Here is a 22,089-nt window from a genome sequence, read left to right on the forward strand (position 1 = left end):
CTAGATCAAGACGCCCAATGTTGCTCTGGAAACATTCTCGATATTCAATGAAATAATATAACAAAATCTCAATTTGTTAGTAGATATATTTATTTATTTATAAATTATTTTGGAAATATTTAGATTACATCGAATTATGTTTTCCCCAAACGGAATTAAAATTATATTTCAGCAGATTTGCGCATATAAATGTGTTGCATAATTTTTCCTTGTTTATTATTAATATTATAATTATTTATTAATTATACTAGAGATTCAGTATATACTTTAGGTAGTCCCAGCAGACAAAAACTTCGTTTATGATATTAAAACGATAGTTTTGCGGACAAAACATCCGATTCAGACTCATAAACGATATGGGTTTTGGCAGCAAATGCTATTATATTCGCTATTCGTCCGTTTTTGAGCATTTAGTGAAACTAATGCGGAAAGTTAGATTCTTTGTCAACATTTAATATCTTTTGCGGACTTTTTGTCCGCTGGGACGTGTTGTCTCTAAGGTATTAGTATTCAGTTACGGAAAAATAAGAGAATAATCATGAGAGATATGTGTTGTTGGTGTTTCCAACGGAAGCCCTGTTTAATATCGATCTGTATGCCTCGCACGTCACGCTCAAGTCGGACAATATATATATTGCAAGCGATCTATCCGGCTGCAGCTAACCAGAACTCCTTGGTGGACGCTGCAACCGTTTCTCTATTCTATTCTGTAGTAATACTTTCGTTTCACATAAAGAACTTTGTTTCTATTCAAAATCTCTCGAGTGCTTTTGTGGCAGTTTGCATAGAGTTTGGTCTTGTGTTGTGGGACAACTTTTTATATACACTTTAGCAACTAGAAAAATGTAAGGAAGCGCATTTGACTTGGAAACTACCTAATTTGGACGGTAAATTGAGAAGACACAAGGGTATTATATATTTGTCTATCGAAATGCTCAACGGCAGCGTAGCTTAACAGCTTTACTATTAACTAAAATTGATACTTGTCCTAATCTCTGTCACTTTCATCTTCGAAATATATTTCCAAAATATATATGTATGTACTTGTTGGGAGTGCAGAACACACAAATCGAATAAAGGTCGGTATCCAACCCCTTTAACGCGTTTGCTCTTTGAAAGAGTCGATATTAAATATTATAAAATGCAGCGAATCGAAAGTTAAAAGTCACATTATCATCCATCGAAGGGACATTTTAGTTTCTATTATTATTAATGTGGCTAACTTTGTCGTCAGGCAATTGTAATTGGCACTTTTTGTTGTGTTTAAGTAAGTATATATGTATATATAAGTATGCAGAGTCCTTTGTGACCCACATATGAATGCATATAAATGTAAGGGCATCCACTCAAGGGGCTGGCCTCGTGTCCTGCCACTTCTTGGTGGATGACCCGTCTCTACAATACAGTAATTTCATAATTAATACCCTTCCCGGAACGTGTGGTTTTTAGTCGTTTGTTGTTAATTAAAGTGACTCTCGCTCTCGTTTGTCTCCGTCTCCGTCTCTGTGGCTACCACTACCACTTGCGCGGGGGTGGCGGCAGGGGCATATCCTTGCCAGCATGGTAGACGCTCCTGTGGGTCTCCACATATTCGCTCTGGGTCTGTGTCTGAGCCAGAACCCGCTCGCCCGTCCTTCCTTGGTGGGTCGTCAGGGGCAGTGGCTGAAACATAATCATTAAAAGTTATAAAGCAATTTTCGGATGAATGAATTATTTATTTTGTTTGTTTTTTATAAATTTTTGTTATTTTTTTTATTATATTTATTAATTATTTTATTTTATTTTCATATTATATTTTTTTTTATTTTGTTCATTTTATTTATATTATTTCATTATTTTATATATTTTCTTTATTTTACTCATTTAGTTCAATTTCTTCATTTCGTTCATTTTATTCATGACAAAATGAACACATTTTGTTCATTTTATTTATTTTGTATTTCAATTACTCACCTGACGAACTCCTCGCCGTGCCCGCGGTGTTCCCTCCGGGGAGGAGATCACCATCTCATCTGGATCGGGGGCTGTCCAATGCTCGGTGAACTCGCTGGCGGAGCGGGCCAGCGAAGGATGGCTCAGGGAGCGGTGGAAGGAGCGACGATCGTCGTCGTCATAGTACTGCATGCGATAGTAGCTGCTGGCATCGCTCATGTTGTCCGAGTGGTCCGGCTGCGGCCGGCCAAAGTCCACGGTCACCTCGGACATGGAGCGGAAGTCGTTGTGGTCGGTCTGGTACGAGGTGCGTGAGCTGCGACGCGAACGCTGCAGATTGAAGGGTCCCTGGCCGCTGTTGAAGCCACCGGCCGACACCGGGAAGCCAGGCATTCCGGGATCATTGCGAATGGTGCGGACACTGGAGCCGCCGTCGCTGTCATACTCGTACAGCGTGGGCAGGGAGCTGCGACGCGAACGCGTGTCCCAGGGCTGTGGGGGAGCCTTCTTGCCGCCGCGCCGTGGCATTCTCATTTCCACATCCGGATCGTCATCGCCGGGCGGCGCCAGGATGCGGATGATAACGTCCCAGGTCTGGGGCTCGAACATGCGCTCATAGCGCGTGTCCTGGCGAATGCGCTCAAAGTCCTCGCGCACCACAGCCTCGGTCAGCATAGTACGCAGCGAGGATTGGGTGGTGATGATCTCCTTCCACTTGGCGCGATCGTCGTAGCTGAGATTACGCACCGAGCTGACATCATCGCCGGCCTCCGACATCTCCGGCTCCTCCAGGATGCGTATGAGCACATCCCAGTTGGGCACGTCCTTGTCCTGCGGCGGCACCTCGATCGGCTTCATGTTGCCCACCAGCTCGGGACTGGTCAGCTTCAGCTTGTTGTCATGGATCTGGGCCGGCGGCTCCGCCAGCGGCAGGCTGAGCTCGCTGCGCTCCATCTTGGGCGTGAGGGTCAGTCCAGAGGCGCTGGAGATGTCCGAGAAGTTCTCCCACTGCTGCTGCTCCCTTTCATTCGGATAGTTGCGCACGCGAACATCAAACTTGGGATCCACCGGGGGCGGTGGCGGCGGTACCGGCGGTAGCGGTGCCCTCGGCTTGCTCTTGTACTCGGTGACGCTTCGCTTGTGGCTCTCAATGTCCTCGATGGTCTTCTTCTCGGTGACCGTGCGCAGATAGACATCGTCCACGGTGTGCGAGGTCACTGGCGGCGGCAGCTGCACATTCGGCACATACTCGTCCTCGTAGTAGTGCATCGTGTCCACGGTCATGTCGGGTGCCTCGGAGGACAAATCGGTGATCTCGCTGGGTGCCGGGCCATCGGTATAATCAGACCAAGTTTCTGGACGACCGTCAACCACCTCCTGATGCGTTCGCGTGTACACGGAGAACTTGGGCTCGGCAATGGCCATCGGGGGCGATGGTAGCGTCTGCGGCACCTGCGGAGCCGGATGCAGCTCTGGCACGTACGTGAACTGTGAGTGAATGGTCTCGACGTGCGGCGGCAGCGATTCCATGGTCATGACACTCTCGCGATCCTCATACGCCTCCATGATGGTCGACAGGTTATTGCGATCGGGACGCAGGGTGGCCACGCTCTCCGTGTCCGAGGTTACCGGCGAGGGCGGCGGCGGCGGTGACTTCTTGACGCGCACCTGGACATCGAACTTGGGCGAACCGGCTGCGACGGCCTCCTGGATGGGTATGGCGTGACGGGTGAGCGAGGACGTGGTCATAACAGCCGCCGCCGCTGGCATCTCCTGGGCCGGCACATAGTGATCGCTATATATGCTGGATGTCTCCTGGATGAAGGCACGGTTCTCGAAGCTGCCCGCCGAGCTGAACGGCAGCGAGCGGGTGTCAATCTCCTCGATCTCGGAGTGCGATTCGCTGGGATAGTCGGACGGAATGAGGGCTCCCTCGCTGCCCGAGGAACTGTAGACGGCCTGGAGGGCGGCATGGGCGCGGGGTATCTTGACGCCCTCAAAGGCACTGATGTTGCCCACACTGCTGCCGCTCAGCTTGGTGATTTCAGAGCCGCTGCCCATGCTCATGGGCAGGCGACGCACCACAGGAATAGGGCGGCTGCGCAGACAGTAGTAGGAGACGGCCAGTCCCAGCAGAAGCAGCGTAAGGAACATAATGGCACAGATGATCATCAGGATCTGGATGCTCTTCAGCGGCGGCTGCAGCACGGAGCCCGTGGCAATGGGATTGAGACTGAGGAAGAGTGAGAAATATATGTATATATCGTACGGATATTTATGTTAAGGACCCAAGGGAGACCTACATGGGAGCTGGCAGGGCAGGCGGCAGTGAGGGCACTGGCGGCGGATAACGGCAGACTATGGTTATGATTTCATCGCCATCCATCTCTAGATTGGCATGGAAACGCACTATGATGTTGTTGGTGAACACACGGGTGGGATTCTGCAAGGCATTTGGATATAAGTTGACATATCCCAATCCATTCTCCCTGGACACTCACCTGGATGGTTCCACATCCCTTCAGCGGCAGCTCGAGGCGGTAACTGAGGGCTCCCTTGCCGCTCACACGACAGGCACTGCTGCGATCGTAGTCAGCCTGGATAATGCCATGGAACGGATCGTTGAACTTGAGATCAACCTGGACAGGGGGTATAAAAACAAAGCGTTTTTTTAGGGGATGCAGGAACCACTCCACTCCACTCATAACTCACCTGCATGGATCCGGCGGCACAGTTTAGCGCGGCCTTGGTTCGATTCAGGAATATCAAAGGGCTAATGTCGTCCAATTTGGTTACCTTTAAAGGGGGAAAACCATTAATTAATGGCTTCGAGGAGGGTTGTTTATTAAGCTCCTACCTTGCCATCCAGGGTGGCCTCCTCGGGCAGCCCGTTTGTGGTGTAGTTACCGCTATCGCCATGCTGCACGTAATTCGATTGCGCCGCTGCCAGTCCGCTGCAGATGAGGATCAGGAAAGCAGGGGCCAACACTCTGGGTAAGCCGTCCCCAAATGGCCTCTGGTCCGAGCTCATTTCGTTGGGAAACCACTAAAAAAGGAAGAGAGCTGGGGAGGAAAAGCAAAGGGATTAGGATTTTCAAGGAAACTACTACTAAGATAGGGGGGCCCACACTGAGAGCTCAAGAGCCTTCAGAGAGCTTGGGACATCCTAGAATAACTCAAGTCTTCCGGGGGAGGTTCCAGTTTCTTTAGGGATATAATTATTCCAAAGTTTTATAAAATGTATATATAAATCAAAGCACCGTTAGAAAAACACACACATCATTACAACAAGTGGCCTCGCCTCCATTGTGTCAACGACTTTCGTGCCAAATATTTTGCCTTCAAAAGAACCGCAGATAAAAAGATACAAAGAGAGGCACGCCACACGTAGAACGAACCTTTGAATCTATATATTCCAAATCTATTCCCGGCTTTCTTTCTTTCCTTCTATTTGTGCGTTCTTCTGTAAACCGATTAAGGTCGGCGCTCTCCGCCGTTGAAGAGCTGCTGCTGGTCAATGCCAAAGTCAAGATTGATAGGTCGGTCGTCCAACCGAGACCGCCTTCAGACGAGCTTAGCCGCAAAAATAATATCCATACACATTTGTGTATAAGTTATATGTATATCCGATCTGCCAGAAAGGCAATAAGTATTGCATAAAGGCGTCGCAGCACACGCAATAAATATATAAAAGACTGTGCAATACACCCGAGATGTAATAAGCAGTCGTCGATGCTCGCACAGACCAATAAAGCGAGACGAGACACCTACGACAATTTTGCCATATTTGTCAGGAACTTTTGCCTTGAAGCCGCCACCAAGCTACCAGCCAGCCAGCCAGCCAGCCAGCAAGCTAGCGAGCCAGCTTAAGCGGGCCAAGACAGAGGCTCCAAGACAACGGCAAAAGGTAAGGCAAAGCCAGCCATGACTAAGACTACTTGACTTGAGTTTTCCATTTTTTTTTTTTTTGCAAAACGAGTTTTATAGCTTACCAACCAAGCGGCCAACGCGATCAACACACTGTCGTAGATGCGGATACATACACCGGCAGCGATACAGATACAGATACATGTAGAGTGCAAGAGCATTATATGTTGGTACACTTGCCAAAAATATTATTCTTTTGCATGAAAATGAAAAAAAATGAATTAAAGTCTAAAAATTACTAGTTGTTTTTAGATTTTTAAATAATATCTGTCAAGTTCAAAAACCAGAACTTAAAACTATCAATGAATTAGTTTGTTTAGGATTTGCTAATTATGTATCACTGATTACCTATTCTATTTTAGTTTCAAGGACAGAAGAAATACCTCTTAAGCAGCTCTTTCCAGACTAACCACCAGTAAACCCTTTAATGACCAACCCACCAGTTGGGAATTTTAAGGCAAATGATGCAATATATCCCATTGAAAACTTCAGACATAATGCATAATATATAATATAAAAAATGCAATATATATTACATATTATAATATATCCATTTATCCTTGAACATTGGCATATATTGGACTTTAGAGTGATATTTCTCAATGAATGTTTATAACTTTTTCAAGTGTAGGAGGAGGTTGTGTGTGTGTGGTGACACCTGGTCCAGGGGCTGGCTTTAATGACAGCGTCTCCTTCTGCCCATTACCGGAATGTTCAGCCAGTACACGCAGAAATCTGGATTTGTCAAGGCTGTTTCTCGCGAATTTACAGACAAACATTTTCAATATTATTGGTATGCGTCACCGTGCAATGAGAGCTAAGAGCCAAATGTTGCTAGAACTTGTTTTTTGCTACCTCGAAAATAGATATATTCTTTTTGTCAATTTTTGCAGGGAAAATATATAGAAAAAAAACTACAAATTGCACATATTGAAGTTTCTAAGATATCAAAATATATATATATATATATTAACAAATTAAAAGATATTCTAGAAAACCTTGCGTGTCCCAGGTGTACTACTTTAATGCGAAAAATGTATGTTGAATATGTTATATAATAAGGCAAATGTGATGTATCTATGTATTTTTTGGCTAATGAATTAAACGGCATCACGCGAATGTTTTCAAAAGAATACAACAAAAAAATAGCTCAAAGTTTTCAGAGAGCCATGTGTGTGTGTACAAAAGTTTCGACACACACCTAACGTCATGGCTGCACATACCACACCTTTACATCTGTATGCACAGGCAGTGTGTGTACAGGTAGGCATGCAGCTTCGCAGACAGACACACACACGCACACTCTCAGATACAGATACAAAAGCACGGCTATATAGATACTTTTATATAGACACAGATAGTCTTGCTTCGTTGCTCGGAGCTGGGAGAAAAACTGGTTTTATTTTTTAACTCGTCGCTCCTGCTGCTCACTCCCGAGCTGGGCTGAGCTCTGGTTTAATGATTAGGCGATGCGATGGGTGGAGAGTTTGGGCACCACTAACATGTTTAAGGGAATACGATTACATGTGGAACGGAACATCATGTGCAATAGCCGATTGCATAAATAATATTGGGAGTGGAAGAGATGAGCTAAATATATATAGAGCTTTGATGCCAAATATCGTTTTCCGCATACTTTAGTTGTGGGTCTTTAGTTCCCACTGAAATGTAACTAACAAGAATTCTACACTATGAAAATATACAATTTTTGTGGAATTGTATATAATATGTTTTGCTTTGAAAATAGCTTGTTGTTGTAATTGAAATTGTTGTTGGAATTGTTGTTAAACATTTTTTACAAGATGTAAGATGTAACTTACATGTACCCAACTAAAAAATACAATTCTTGTGGATTTGTATTTCATTTTTCGAAATATTTGTTGCTTTGAAAAAAGCTTGTTATTGTTGTTGAAATTGTTGTTGAACTTTTTTACACTTAAATCTAAGATTAATTTTACCATGGCAAAGGCTTACTTGTTGGTAACTTGTACATACATATGTATATATATTTATTTAATAATATATAAGCCCTAAATATATGCTTGATTTCATAATATAAACCCTTGTAAATTTAAATGGATTTCCATCCATGAATTCCAAGGTAAAACTTATCAAATCATATTTTAAAATTGAATTCCTTATAAAGCTCAAGTTAGAATTTATTTATCCCCAATATGTAAATAATTATTATATATTTGCGTAATGCAAACCTGTCATTTTTGTTATGTGTACGAATTAAGAGAGGGCCAAAAGCGTCAGCGGTCAGGTACGCATGCGCTGTACGCCTATTTAAATACTCCCTCTCCCTCTTGTCAGCTCTTGGCTCTCTGGGAGCTTGCGCCAACCTTAACAACTTGGCTTAAACGTCATTGACCGTGGGGCGTAGGCAGGGCTTGTCTCAGAGGGGGTTTTTCCTCAAATAAATAATAAAAATCGCTTAAAACTTACATCAGACATGTATACTAAATTGAATTTCTTGGGGGGTGGGCAGCCGAAATCCCCTCTCATTATACACTGCCACGCCACTGTCTCAAAGCCAGTGTTCTGCTCTGGCAAGCAGCAGCGTTTCGGCAATATTCCAACTTTTCGAAGCCCACAAGTGGGCACTATATATATATCTATATATATACATACATATATACATAACGTAAATGAACAATCAATGATTAGAAGTTGTGAGTAGATATATATATACTTTAGAAAACTTTAATTGAAATTTTGTCTAAAAAAAATTGAATTATTAAATCAAACAAATATATTTCAACAAAAATTAACAAGTAAGAAAAGGTCAAGTTAAGTGTAATTCGATAAAAAAATAATTTTCTGCTATATTTAAAATTTGTTTACAATATTAAATGGCTATAATGACTTCAATATTGCGTTAAAGCTGTTGAAAAGTAGAAATTTTCTAAAATTATTAAAAATACGGTAAAGAAATTTATTAAAAAAAAAATAATTATAAGAAAGAAGTTGAGATTTTCTTTGTGAAAATATTTCTTTAACGTATTTATTGTAACTAGTTTTTATTTGATTGAAATTTAAACAATATATTTAATCATTAAATATTCCTAAAGCAAAGGCATTTCGTTAAGAATATTTAATGCTTAAATATAAATTAAATTAAATATTTTTCGGCTACATTAAAGTTGAGTTTTGGTTTTCCAAACATTTAAAAAACAGATTTCAATTAACTTTTTGAGATAAAGCTTTAAAAAACCGACGATTACAAGCAGAAAATGTATTGGAATTTTTGTGAAGCCACTATAGTCGGCCTTTTCCTACTACGATCAAAAGAATACAGGTTATATTCAATGGAAAATCTCGATAAGGCGGTCAAAATCAATTTTAATGAACCCATCAATGCGATTAGACCCACTTCCGCGGACAATGGGCCAACAATAAAGAGTGGAACTTTCGAAAGAATTTATTCAGTGAGGCAATTACTGTACTTCAGGCATCAGATTAGTTCAGACTCGGCTTACAGCTTCTATTTTCTTTCCCTCTTTCCTTTTTTTTATGGGTGATTCAGTGGTTGTACTATTTTTACTATCCAATTTTGTGAGTAATGTCAATTTCCGGTCCGGTCTCAATAGTTCTCAGAAGTGTTATCCCGCGTTGCACATCACATCATCTCACAATACACAAGAAAAAAATAACTGAAACAAGTACATATATATTTCCTTTTCAAAGGTTACTCCTCACATTATATGCAGATCGTGCGAATGCGACGACTGTGCGCTCATTGTTTATTTTAGTAATTCCACAGAGTGAAAACAACAAAAACCGAATTAATGCTTTCCCAGTAAGCTACTAACACGGACCGCACTCTTGTTAGTATCTTACCAGGTTACCGGAAATATTACAAGCAGAGAAAAAAAAAAAAAGAAATATTACAAAAAGCAAAAAAAAAGATAATGCGAAGAAACAGAGAAAAGCTTGTATATACTTTTTTTATGTTTGGAGTCGCGCTTAGGCGCCGTAGCCGTTGATCTTCGTTCGTTGATTTGTTGTGGGCTTAATTTATGCCGATTCTGTGCGAACTGCGGAGACAAGCGAACCGTCTCTCTAACTTTTATCCGTGCCCGAACGCGCTCTAGCGGATTACCTGTTAGCGACTGAGTTGGCTGCTCGGCAATCTGGCAAACTGGCCCCCCAGCCCAGGCCACAGCACTGGCTTGCTCCGCTCCAACGCCGCTCCGCCGCCGCTCACAGCTTTCGGGCCAAGTTGCGCCCGAGTCGGGGTCTGAGGCTGAGTGTCTGTGTTGGAGTTTGTTCATCAAAGTGTTTTGTTTTTTTGTTTTTTTGTCTCTCCCCAGCTGAGCAATTTGCCGATTCCTCTCTCTCTCTCTTTCTCTCTGATGTATTGTTATTTTCCAGCTCCGGCTTGATTCTGCTCAATTCCCCAACAATTTGAACAATTTTTTTGGCTTGCTCTACAAACTTTTACCAAGTTTATGCCATGAATTTCATGACTTTTAAATATGCAATATGCAACAAATACATTATAAATCACATTTTATTCCCTCATTTCCTGAACCTTAAAATATAATAGCTTTTAGCAATTTTAAAATGTTTCAAAATTTTATAAAAATTTCTTTATTAAACAATTTAGCGATCGGTAAGTTATTGTTGTTGAACTTTTTTTTACAATATGTAAGACGTTACTAAAAAGAATTCTGCACTCTGAAAATATACCATTTTTGTGGAGTTTTATTTAATTTTGAAAAATATATTTTGCATTGAAAATAGCTTGTTGTTGAAATTGTTGTTGAAACTGTGGTTGAACTTTTTTTACAATAAGATGTAACTAACAAGAGTTCTGCAAATTTACCAATTTTAGCAAAAGCCATTTTAAAATGTTTATATATATATATGTATATATATACATATATATATTTCAGTATATAAAGCTCCTTAAAAAGAACAGTACCAATTTGTAATTCTTATTCCAAAAATAAGAACACAAACAATTTGCTCGACCACGAAAAGAAAATCTTGATATATTAAATGAAATCTCCGAAAATTTATTAAATTCCAACTTATTTCCTAATTTATAAACAATTACATACTTAATTTCTTTACGCTGGCAAAGACTGTACAAGAATCTGTTATTTTATTGTTATAGTTATTGTGGTACATGTGCATACGGCAGGACTTATGACAGCATACACATTCCTGTTTTTTTTTTTTTTTTGTTTATTTGTTTATATTTTATACAAAAATAAACTGAAAATGTAAATGTTCGTCTCTCTCCGAAAAAACTATAATCATGGAAGGGGGGAAGGAGTTGGTTTCTGTCATATCTCAACCAATCAATTCTTTGTTGGTTTTCGGCATTGTTTTTTTAGACCGAGATTGAGTAGTTGGTTTCAGTGTACGCCTGATAGGAATTCTCTACAAAAAAAAAAAAACAATTGTATTTACTATTATTCTTAAATTATAAAACTGCAACTACGCACCTGATAGATAAGCTATCGATTTTGGCAAATTAACAACATCGCGTCGGAATGTCGACAAGTTTTGCGTGAACCTAAAGCAAAGAAAGACAAATTATGATCAAGTCTAGAGCTAGATATATATTTTTTAAAAGAATAAAATCGCATTTAACTTTTATATTTAATATATCTATTTTGTATGTGAAATTGAATATGGACTTTAGCATTAATATATTGTTATATCTGAAACTCACTTTTCCTTGTTTTTACTGGACACATTTCGCTCAATTCCAAACATAAGATCATCAAACCACTGCGCCATGGTCTGTTGCTTCTCCACAGGCTGTCCACAGATAATCCTATCCTTAAGTGAACTGCAATTAACAAATTCGTTAAGTTTAAGGTTTAAGTTTCAGATTTCATTTATAAATATATCAATATAAATATGGATAAATAAATAAATATATCAATAATTAAATGTATAATAATAATTAATAATTAAAATATAAACTATAATTCCCAACTAGTTCTAGCATTTTTCAAGTGGTAACCAATGAAAAATATTAAAACTTGAAGACAAGGCGAACCGTTTCAAGTAAAGAATTTCCGAATTGAAATTTTATATATTTAAGGCTTTGTTATTTCCAACCCTTAGATGGTATTATAATCTAAATCCCTGGTATTGCGTTACACTTTTCACACTTACCGATAATAGTCCTCGTACAGTAATATAAGCACCAGCAAAGGACGCGACATGGACCATTGATTTCGGCAATCCTCGGCCAAAACATTGTTCAATAACGACGACATCATGCTCTGCAGCAACTCCGAGTTAATCTCAACAACCTGCAAGGCAAAGGAAGCCAGATTAAAGTTCGTTAAAGCTGAGAACTTTAGTTTTTAGATTTTATATTTAATTATTTTTATTATTTGTATTTTATCTTGTGACTCAAAAAATGTAAACTTACCTTTAGAAACTGGGCATTCTCCTGCGTTAAGCTGCGAAGTTTTTTGTTTGGAAATGTGGAAACTGAAAGGACATAGTTCATAGTTTAGTTTCTAAATGATTTTCTGAAATAAAATAACAAGTATAGATTACCTTTCAGCTGAAGCTGCTTAAAAATGTATGAAACGATGCTATCCAAAATTGTGCAGCAACTTATATAAATGGCGGAATCTAAACATTCAAATAATAATTATAATAGTTAATATAAATCATAAATAATGAATATAAAAAAAACCCACCCAATGCGGCCAGACCCTTTGTTAGACTCTTCAAGATGTACACAAAGGCCGAGGGCTCCAGGGCTGCGAGGTATGTGACATGATCTTGCGAAAGGCAATTCAGCAAATTGTAATACGCCGTCGACAGTTTTGGGTACTCCTGGAATAGTAAATATTCAATTCAGTTTCTCAAAATCCAAATCCACACAAATTGCTTAAATATATACTCACAATTAAATCGTTTTGCTGAATGGAGAGTATTAGCTTGGCTATTATATTCAGGACATTGTCCAATGTATCATCCCCGTAGAGCTTGAAAACCCCACAATTCACATAGTTACCGCCGAGGGAGTTCTTCAAAATCAAGAAACATATGGCGATGCCCTTAAGTTTCATCGGATACAGACGGTCTCGCGGCACATCGAGATGCAAAATCCGATTGCCGTATATGCAGATAAGTTTGGAGGCCTCGCGAAATAATAGAATACCCATGGGACTGGACACATTGCCGGCCAACCTCTGTGTGCGGCAATGTACTAGTTCAGCGAAAAGTTTTAATACTGGCGTTGTTACGGCGGGATCATGGGCCCAGAGTTCCACTGCCCGCAGTAATATGGGCAAATAGTCTGCATAATATCTACAAATTATATACAAAAATTAAAATTATATTCCAGAAAGAGAGAGAGAGAGTCATACGCACAGCCATTCAAAGAGCATTGTGTACTGAATACGAGCGTTGAGCGGCAGGGCCAAGCCGCGCAGGTCGCGAGCCAGGCCAATGATGGCCTTTTTAGCCTCATCATTCGGGAAGCTATTGGCGCCCATTAGCACAGTTCTAAGTGATTCGAATTGATCTGGTTTCAAGAGAGAGATAAAATTACGAGTATTCATATTAATAAGAGATATATTCTGATTACATTTATTTGAAGCAATTGATTTATGTTATGTGAAATTATTGCAACCCATTCCCATTCTCATGTACTCACTCGTTAATGGCGCCAAAAAATTATAGAATCTCTCCTCGTCCTCCCCCAAATCGAACATCAACAGTCGCCCCAGTGATGTGTAGAACATGGTGCGGCAACGCATTTCACTCAGCGAGGAGTTCGTTCCCAGGAATGGAAAGTGTTCGCTGGTGTGATGCGTCAGCATAAACTGCACCTCCTCGAGTCGCGCCAGCTTGCGCACGGAATTGAAGTGCACAGAGAGATCCGAGAGTAGCATCAGAGTCTTGGTTATAATGGGCTCCGACCGTCCCCAGTACTTTAAATTGGTAATGCTAAAAGTAAAGACATTTAAATAGCAAATAAACTTAAGAAATTTAAGAATTCAACACTCACATTTTACGATTTATAAAACTCAATAGCATTTGCTCGTCGCTAACACCAAAGACCTCGCTCAGTCTCTTGTAGACATTCGCCTTTTGCGTCTGCTCACTGCTATGCATCTTCCGGACCTGATCCAAGAAGCTGAGTATGGCCAGCTCGAGCTTCTCGCAGCCAGCCTGCGGCAGTCGGGCATCGGTCAGACTCATCAGTTGCAGGACTCTTATCACCAGCTCCGCGTCCATCGAGTCATGCTCGTCGCTTGTCGTCACCGAGAGGCGGCCAACTATCGCCGAACCGATGATGTAGACCAACCAAGTCAATTGCAGTTCATGCACGGTGATGTCTATGGGATTGGCATTGGGCATCTGCACCAGATTCTCGTATTCGCGTGCCTTCTGATCGAAATGCTGGACCAGGAGGCCGCAGGTCTTGTTGTATTCGCACCTCTCGATCACCGACAGCTGCTCTAGCTGCTGCTGCACCATGCACAGATCGTCCAGGGGATCCTCCAGGTTATCACGGACGATAACCGGAACGGCATCTATACGCGACTCAATGTAGGCCTTGATCACCTCCGGTGTGTAGGAGCCCAGCAAATGCGGATCTGGGGATTTTACATAGGGCACCGAGGCCACCATGCGCTGCCAGAGCGTAAGCAGGTAATGTACACTGTTTGGTGCGAAAAGCCACAGCTAAAGGGGGTGCAAAGAGGGGTTAAAGAGGGGGTTAAGAGAGGTTTTGTATAGACTATTGATGATATCCAGAGCAGAGCATTTAACAGTTGATTGTTTTCTAGAAAAGGAATAGCCTTTCCTCGACTAAAAGCAAGGACCGTCAATAATATCTGGTGGGATTTGGGGTATACATACATGCAGCGATTGTACCGTAAACTTGGCTATCAGTTCGATTGCTTCTGGATAACAAGGAACTGCTATAAGTTCACCGAGTTGGTAATTGGATTTAAGGCGAGCCAGTAAACGGCAGAATTCGTGGTAGTTATCTGGGTCACTCAGGCCCTGAAAACATGATTAGTATTTCGTTTTTTTTTTTTTTTCGAAAAGAAAAGAATTGAAGTAAACATAAAAGTACTCACGTGCAAGTTAGTTAGAATATCTTTGACGCCCTCAACCAAATGTGTTAAAAATTTCGTTCTTTCGGAATTGCTAAAAAGAGATCGACGCACAGATGTCATTTGAACCAAACACGATATGGAATAGCTAGCTAAACCATTTGGCAATATCTGATATAAATCAAAAAACAGTTTAAGTGTGTTTGAATCTAGAAATGCAGGACGCCAAGCTGTGGGTATCTAAGTATAAGGACCAAATCAATAACGAATTCCAACAAAATTAATTGCATACGTACTTGAACATTATTCATATCATCGGCCGATTCATCGGTCGAACTGCCAATAAAGTCAAAGCTTAGGCAATTTTTCGTGAGACGCAAAACATGGGATATAAGTCTGGAAAGAGAGCAAAATTCATATTAATTTATAAACAAATATAATGACTAAGAGGATTATTTTGAAACTTTTGATAATACTCACGCTTGCTGCGACTCATCCATGTAATTGAGGTTCTTGCTATTGTCACGAGCCGTGACCAACAACGAGCAGGATAACAAGAAGGTGTCGTACAGCTGCTGGTCGCGATACGATGTTGCGATTTTTCTATTTTTTGAAAAGGACAAGTGCACATCTATCTCCACAATAGAATTCATTTCGCATACCAATTGTGATAGGATTTGGACACCGATTGTGCAATGCTCGACAGAGCCCTGAACAAAAATATAAGTATACAAGTATAAATAAGTAATTGCGGTGGACGTGGACGTGGACTCATCGACTGTGCATACACATACCTGTAAGAACTTTTTCACATCCTCCAGCAGGTTTTGAAATACCATTTCCCCCTTAAAACTATCGAACCATCCAAATTTTGTTATTTTCGCCAGAAGAGTGACCAATGCCTGAACGACAAAGTGCTGCAAGTTGGGCCTGGTGGCCAGGTAGTTAAGGGCATAGCTTCGGATGTCGATTCGCTGCTCCAGACTCAGTCCCTGGATGAGCTTTGTGAGCGTGGAGGCGGCCAGCAGCTGGGCATAGCTGGAGTCGGCCCTGTCCAATAGGAGCTGACATTTGGGCAGAGCATCCTGGCTGGTCACGAATGTGCCCAGAGCCTTTTCCGCTTCGGCACGAATACCAACATCGGTGGCTTCGTATAGTTGTTTGCAGAGCACCTCGAGTTGTTGTATGTCCTGAAGAGCGCAATGCAATGTTTACATTCGGCACGAGTCAAATTGCAGTGTATATACCAACCATTATACAATGTTATTCCGAATGGCGAGCAGGTGGATTTCCAGTAGTTTATAAAGTTCAGTTTCGCTTGCCTGCTTTTCCTAATATATACTGGGGGCTTACAAAATATGTATATTTCTTACTAACTCTACGCAGTGTGGAGCGGCCCCGCCAGCAAATGGGTTATTAAAAGTATTGGTTTACCAAAAACCATCAATCAATCAGCTGCTTAAGTTTCAAAGCGTTTTCATTAATGTCAGGTTAATAATGAAAACAAAACACCAAATTGTTCTTAAAACAAACGACAAGTGTGACCAGAGCATGCGACTTGAAAATGCCCAACCACATTAATGCACTTGTTGAACCATTCAAGTAAGAAATGCAGCATTTCCTGGCACATTATAGCCTTTAATAGTTATACATTTATGGTTTTCAACGTTGGCCCAAAGATATTTGCATGCCAAAGATATTTGCCAAAACCCCGGCTTCTTCTTATTGTTTCTTATTAGTTGTCTTCAACTGCATACTCTTTACCAGCCATTCCCACCGAGCCACATCAATTTTTACCGTCCAACACTTAGACGGTATAGCAGGATTTACGGCGCCGGCATGCTCCGGTAATCGTTTTTTTTTTTCGATTTCGATTTGGATTTGGGCGAAATCGTACTCGTACGATTTAGTTTTTGCTATCGATTTGCTATCGGAATGTTTCGTTTTCTCATCGTCAGCCATGGCGATAACTTTATGCGATAGACTTATCGAAAAATGTATATGAATTCGATTACCGGAGCAGGCCTTATATGCAAAAAACAATATACATAAATAACAGCTAATTGCCATGCAACTGATGAATTGTAATTAAAAAAAAAAGAATACATAAATCTAAAATAGAAATTATTATGGCAATTAGTTTAAAAAACTTTAACTTTTATTTAATTTCATACAGGGGCTGCCTTTGTAATTCCGTTCGTCAAATGCATTTTTTTATAAAATTAAATAATACAATTTGAAAATCTTTTTAATATTATTTCTTAATATTTATTAAGATTATGCCTACCTTTTTACTTTATAAATATTTCTATCCATTAGACAAAAATTTCGTTTATGATATTAAAATCGATAGTTTTGCGGATTTCAGGCGGACAAAAAGACCGATTCAGATTCATAAACGATAGGTTTTGTGGCAGAAAATGCTATAATTTTCGGAATATAAATAATAATAATACAATTTCGATTTCGAACCGTTTTACGACATCATTAGCGGCCATAATCCTGAGAATTTACGATATTCGTCCGCTATTTGTCCGTTTAAGCGTCCATTTTTGAGCGTTTAGCGAAACTAATGGGGCAAGTTTAATTCTTTGTCCGTTATTCATATTTTTAGAAGACATTTTTCGGGTCCATTCGCAGTACGTCCGATTCTTTGTCTGCTGAGTAATCGTTTCGTGATAGTCTTCGGGTCACATTCTATAGTTCATAAAGTGACTAAATACCTTTCAAAATTTCGAACAGCCCCAAAAGAATCGCCCACTCCAGTGTTGGTGTCTTTAAAAAAGGGAAAACCAGTAGCAAGTATTATTTATTTTTGTATTTTTTATTTGTCTAGACTGTTTTAGATTTAATTTTATTGGATTTTTTGTTCAGAAAGGCATGCTAAAATAATGACCGTGATCGGGGGCCACTCGCAACCTCTATAAAAACCTTGGGGGTCCGGAATTGAATGTCCCGGAATGTTGTTGCTGGGGATGGTGTGATGTTGGCGATGGCTGCCCCTGCCGCACGATTTCAAATGGCGAATTCGAACGTTGCATAAAGTGATGATAGTTATTCTGTGGCAGTTGATGCTACAAATGGAGTTTGAAAATATTATTTAAAATGGAAAAAATACACTATAAAATTGATTACCAACCTGTATATTTCGTAATGTCATAGCACTAGCTGCATTCCCAATTATATGTGGGCTTGGCCCATCGCCCAAATCTAATTGCAAACTCTCGGGCATGTCGTTGCTACTGCCAACTGCACCGCGTCCATGTCCATGTCCATGTCCATTGCCGCGCACACCACTTCCGTTGCCGCCGCCGTTGCCGCCACCACCACCTCCTCCGCCTCCATTGCCGCTTGTCAAATGAAGCTGCCCCAATGAGGCTGTAGCCATCGCCACATCCGGCATCATTTCGGAAAGATGACTATTGCCTGTGTCCAGGCCACAAGCACCGCCGCCGCCGACGCCACCTCCACCACCGCCGCCACCCTCGGCGCCCATGCCCATGTCCAGCCCCAGACCATTGCCGCCGCCATGCGGGAACCGAAAGTCTCCCTCGGTAATCAAGGCGGGCAGATCGTTGCGCTGATGATGATGCACCGTCGACGAGAGCCGCGCATAGCTGCACTGCAGAGCCGCTGGGCCCGAGGTGGATCCAAAAATACTGGCCACGCCAATTAGACCGTTCGAGTGGTGGCGTGGGAAGGTGAGATTGCGGCTATAGCACGGGTGAGCGGCAATGTCTGTGCCGCACGACGATATGGATGAGCCCATCGACGAGGAGGATAGAAATGCGGCGGCAGGTGCCGCAACATTTGTGTGCCGCGGAATTGATCCCGTGGCCGCTGGCGATGGCGGCGGACTTTGATCCTCGTCCTCCAGCAAACAGTCCTCGGTTTGAGTGGTCGAGGCCACAACGAGCCCGCCGCAGGTCTCCTCCGCTGAATGCGTCTCACCGCCGCCGCCGCCGCGGCCCTCGTTGGCCTGGAGCAGTGAGTGCTCCAACAGATCGGACACCTCATCCGGCAGATTGAACTCGCGGACAACCCGCAAACGAATTTGCCGATCGATTTCATGCTTCGACGACAACGGCAGCAACAAGGCTCGCTGGCACATCGGCGACTGGCGGAGCTTGTGCTCCCGTTTGCGCATCGCCAGCAGGGTTTGGTTATCCGGCGGCGGTATAGCAGCTGCTCCGCCTCCCCGCAGCATCATGTCCAGGTGGCCGTCGCCAGTACTCCTTCGGCTTTCGTTAGCGCTGAGATCACTGTTCACCTTTGACTTCATATGCGACACCATGTACAGGGTGTCCGGGATGTCGGGGGCATGTCGGGAGCGTCGCATTCGCATTAGTTCCGCCTGGTGATGGGAGGAGGTCATGCGATCCTGGAGCAGCGCCTTCACCTCCTCGAAATACGGCATAAAGAGACGCGGGCGAACGTATAATCCCTGATTCTTGCCGCCCCGAATCCAGGCATTGATCCGTAAATTCTCCCTGTCGTCACCAATCATGTGCGAGGGCGGTGTGCTCACCAGACCCCGACGAATGGCCTGGCAGAGGACCTCGCAGTGCGGCGGCAGGACATGATCCATGCGCACCAAGGGCAACAGTTCCGAGAGTATTTCCCGCAACTCAACGTCACTCAGGTCGCGCTTTTTCACACCCTTGCGGGCCACCGAATGGGCGGTGTGCGACAACAGATTGGGCTCACGATCCTCCATGCGTCGGATGAGCTCCTGTTCGCCCCATTTGAGGACAGCCTGCAGCACCTCCAGTTCGGAGGCTTGCAGAAAATTGCTGTGCAAAATGTGTATTAGCTGTGCCTTGTCCAACTGATGCAGCACCGGCGAAGCGCTCACCGCGGAGAACTCTTCGCGCAGATACTGGCACGCCTGGCGGAAGACCCAGGCCGATCCATGCGGCTGGCATCCCCACTTGAGGACCGTGGGCAGCGTCTCAATCGATAGCCATTCGAGTATTAGGTCCTCACAGCCCTGAGCCAATATATCGAGCTCTAGGAACCGCCCAATCTGATACAGTTCCATGGCCTCCTCCAGCGTGGTGGGTCGCACACGTCCCGTATTGGTCAGGGCATGCACCTCGCCCAGGGATCCCGCCGATGTCCCCGATCCCACGCCTCGCAATATCAAGCTCAAGTCCACCGAATCCAGATAGATGGCCTGCAGCAGAACTCGGGCATAGCGCTTCGGTATAACCGTTTCGTCCAGCACAATCCGCGTGGGCACATGCAGCGATCGCTCCACATACTCGTCAATATTCCGCGTGCGACGCGCTATCAAATTGCGGAAGAACGGAGAGCGGGCGCTCAGCACCGCCTTATGGCATGGCAGCTCAATCTTTGGCCGGAACCCGTACTCCGATGTCCCAGAGTCTTGCCGGAGATAATCATTGGATCCGTCCGCTGTGAAGACAAGTGCCGCATCCGCATAGTCACCCGTTTCCAGCAGATAGCGCAGATCGTGTTCCAGCGGATTTGGTGTCCCAAAATCCTTGCCCAGCTGACGCAAGAGTGTGACATCGATGTTGGGATCGTGCGGACAAAGGTCACCGGTGTATAGGTAGCGTAATAACGACGAAAACAGTTGCACATCTATGGGCGATGTAGGTAACTCAAGACAGATACGCGCTCCGAAGCCCGGACATCCGGCCAGCAGGTCTCGAAAATACACACATCGTGCTGATAATATCGAACGATGGACTGAGAATATCGTTCCCCGAAACACAAGGTCACAGTCCGTGCACAATGTTTGGTCATAGAGAGCGGCCAGATCCTGTTTGTACGTTGTGGCCGGCGGGCGTGCCAGCTCAGCTTGCACCTAAAACATTCAAATATATATATATAAAAGCCAAGTTAAACAAGGAGAAATGGTTGTTTTTGCTAACCGACAAGTCCCTCAGGGCTGACAAGGCTTCAAACTCCTCGCAGAGGGCGGCCAGTTCAATGGGCGCCCAATCGGACACGAAATCTCGTAGGACGCGCGCGTGATCACAAGCCTTTGATGAGCGTCTGCGACGTATGAATTTTCGCTTGAGTGTGGCAAAGCCCGTAGCCCGCTTCCGCCTTTGATCGCGATGATGATAATGTTGTGCCGCCGCCCCGCCTGCACCACCACCACCACCGCTGATGACAATCCCAGGCGCGCCGCCCAAGCTGCCGCTGCCAGTTGTCATTGCCACAGCGCCCGCCGTTGACATCCCGGCCATGCTCATGGGCAGGACGACTGCTGATACGTTTCCATTGGGATTGTTGCTAGAATTATTATTTGCCACGCTTCCTCCTCCGCCACCTGATGCGAGCGTGGGATAGCTGCTGCTCGAACTGTTGGCTCCCATCGTAATATTATTATTCGTGCAATAAATACTAATTCGGATGCTGTGTTTCACATCAGGATTACATCTTGTCCTTGGATGCACGACTGTTTAGAATGTGATCGCCGGGGGCTCTCCTCTGGACAGCCTTTTGCAGGCGGTAACCATCAAAAGGGGTTTTCCTTTTTTGTATTAATACAACCAGATTCTGAAAGCAAAATTTATAAAATTATACATTTTTATATTTCAAGGCTGCAGCATGTTGAAGGGATTCTAGGATTTTTCTTTTTAAAGAGCGAAAGCAATTATGACTTAAATCTAGTTATAATGGTCATATATATCAAGGAATGTTACGATTTATAGATATCAAAGGAAACGATTTTACAGATCATAAAAGTTTGATAAAATTATCGTATTTTCTTTTTAACCTGTTTTTCTAACCTGTTATTTGTTATAAAAAACTTCCAATTGGATTCTGATTGTAAATCAAGCTGTGTAAATTAATTAAATTAATTTCAGTAAACTAATAAATGAGTAAAACTTGTATATAAATATCAAATAGTTGAAATCCATTTTTATCTTTCGATTAAGTCCGATATAACAAGCAAAATATCGATTTATATCACAAATGTTGAAGAAAACATAAATTCCAAAGGAAACCATTTTAGAGATCTTAAAAGTTTGATCAAATAATTATATTTTCTTTTCACGTTGATCTAAATAACTTATGATGAACATCATTAATATGAATACTTTCCCAATTGGATTTCAATTGTTTCTAAATTTGTGTAGAAACTATACAAATATTCCAATTTAAATTAATTTAAGAATTGATTTTGGGTGACCTG

The 22,089-nt window shown here is 42.6% G+C and overlaps 3 protein-coding genes across 4 annotated transcripts; all 3 read right to left on the reverse strand.

Moving 5' to 3' along the window:
- Positions 1 to 68: 68 nt before the first annotated feature.
- pot (papillote) lies at positions 69 to 9,977 on the reverse strand. Of its 2 annotated transcripts, none has more exons than XM_017181244.3 (7): positions 9,806 to 9,977; positions 4,790 to 4,995; positions 4,645 to 4,728; positions 4,434 to 4,571; positions 4,236 to 4,375; positions 1,954 to 4,165; positions 69 to 1,662 (listed from the first exon to the last, which is right to left on the reverse strand). In XM_017181244.3, the coding sequence occupies exons 2-7, from the start codon at positions 4,961 to 4,963 to the stop codon at positions 1,516 to 1,518; spliced, it is 2,895 nt and encodes a 964-aa protein (XP_017036733.1). In that variant the 5' UTR covers positions 4,964 to 4,995; positions 9,806 to 9,977; the 3' UTR covers positions 69 to 1,515. The 2 variants fall into 2 exon arrangements, with proteins under 2 accessions (XP_017036733.1, XP_017036750.1); XM_017181261.3 differs by lacking the exon at positions 9,806 to 9,977 and adding an exon at positions 5,925 to 6,063.
- An 883-nt stretch (positions 9,978 to 10,860) lies between these two features.
- On the reverse strand, positions 10,861 to 16,438 carry Ranbp16 (Ran-binding protein 16). The gene is made up of 17 exons (XM_017181309.3): positions 16,167 to 16,438; positions 15,710 to 16,105; positions 15,396 to 15,625; positions 15,212 to 15,311; positions 14,940 to 15,155; positions 14,716 to 14,862; positions 13,859 to 14,538; positions 13,505 to 13,797; positions 13,219 to 13,372; positions 12,750 to 13,155; positions 12,540 to 12,678; positions 12,394 to 12,471; positions 12,263 to 12,324; positions 12,001 to 12,140; positions 11,549 to 11,668; positions 11,319 to 11,389; positions 10,861 to 11,253 (listed from the first exon to the last, which is right to left on the reverse strand). Exons 1-17 carry the CDS (start codon positions 16,167 to 16,169, stop codon positions 11,204 to 11,206), a joined length of 3,285 nt encoding a protein of 1,094 aa, XP_017036798.1. The 5' UTR covers positions 16,170 to 16,438; the 3' UTR covers positions 10,861 to 11,203.
- A 1,280-nt stretch (positions 16,439 to 17,718) lies between these two features.
- On the reverse strand, positions 17,719 to 21,265 carry LOC108084733 (BTB/POZ domain-containing protein 7). Its single transcript, XM_041774834.2, has 3 exons — positions 20,816 to 21,265; positions 18,055 to 20,748; positions 17,719 to 17,989 (listed from the first exon to the last, which is right to left on the reverse strand). The coding sequence occupies exons 1-3, from the start codon at positions 21,263 to 21,265 to the stop codon at positions 17,837 to 17,839; spliced, it is 3,297 nt and encodes a 1,098-aa protein (XP_041630768.1). The 3' UTR covers positions 17,719 to 17,836.
- Positions 21,266 to 22,089: the final 824 nt, after the last annotated feature.

Source organism: Drosophila kikkawai, chromosome X (genome assembly GCF_030179895.1).
Source record: "Drosophila kikkawai strain 14028-0561.14 chromosome X, DkikHiC1v2, whole genome shotgun sequence".
Classification (NCBI taxonomy): domain Eukaryota; kingdom Metazoa; phylum Arthropoda; class Insecta; order Diptera; family Drosophilidae; genus Drosophila; species Drosophila kikkawai.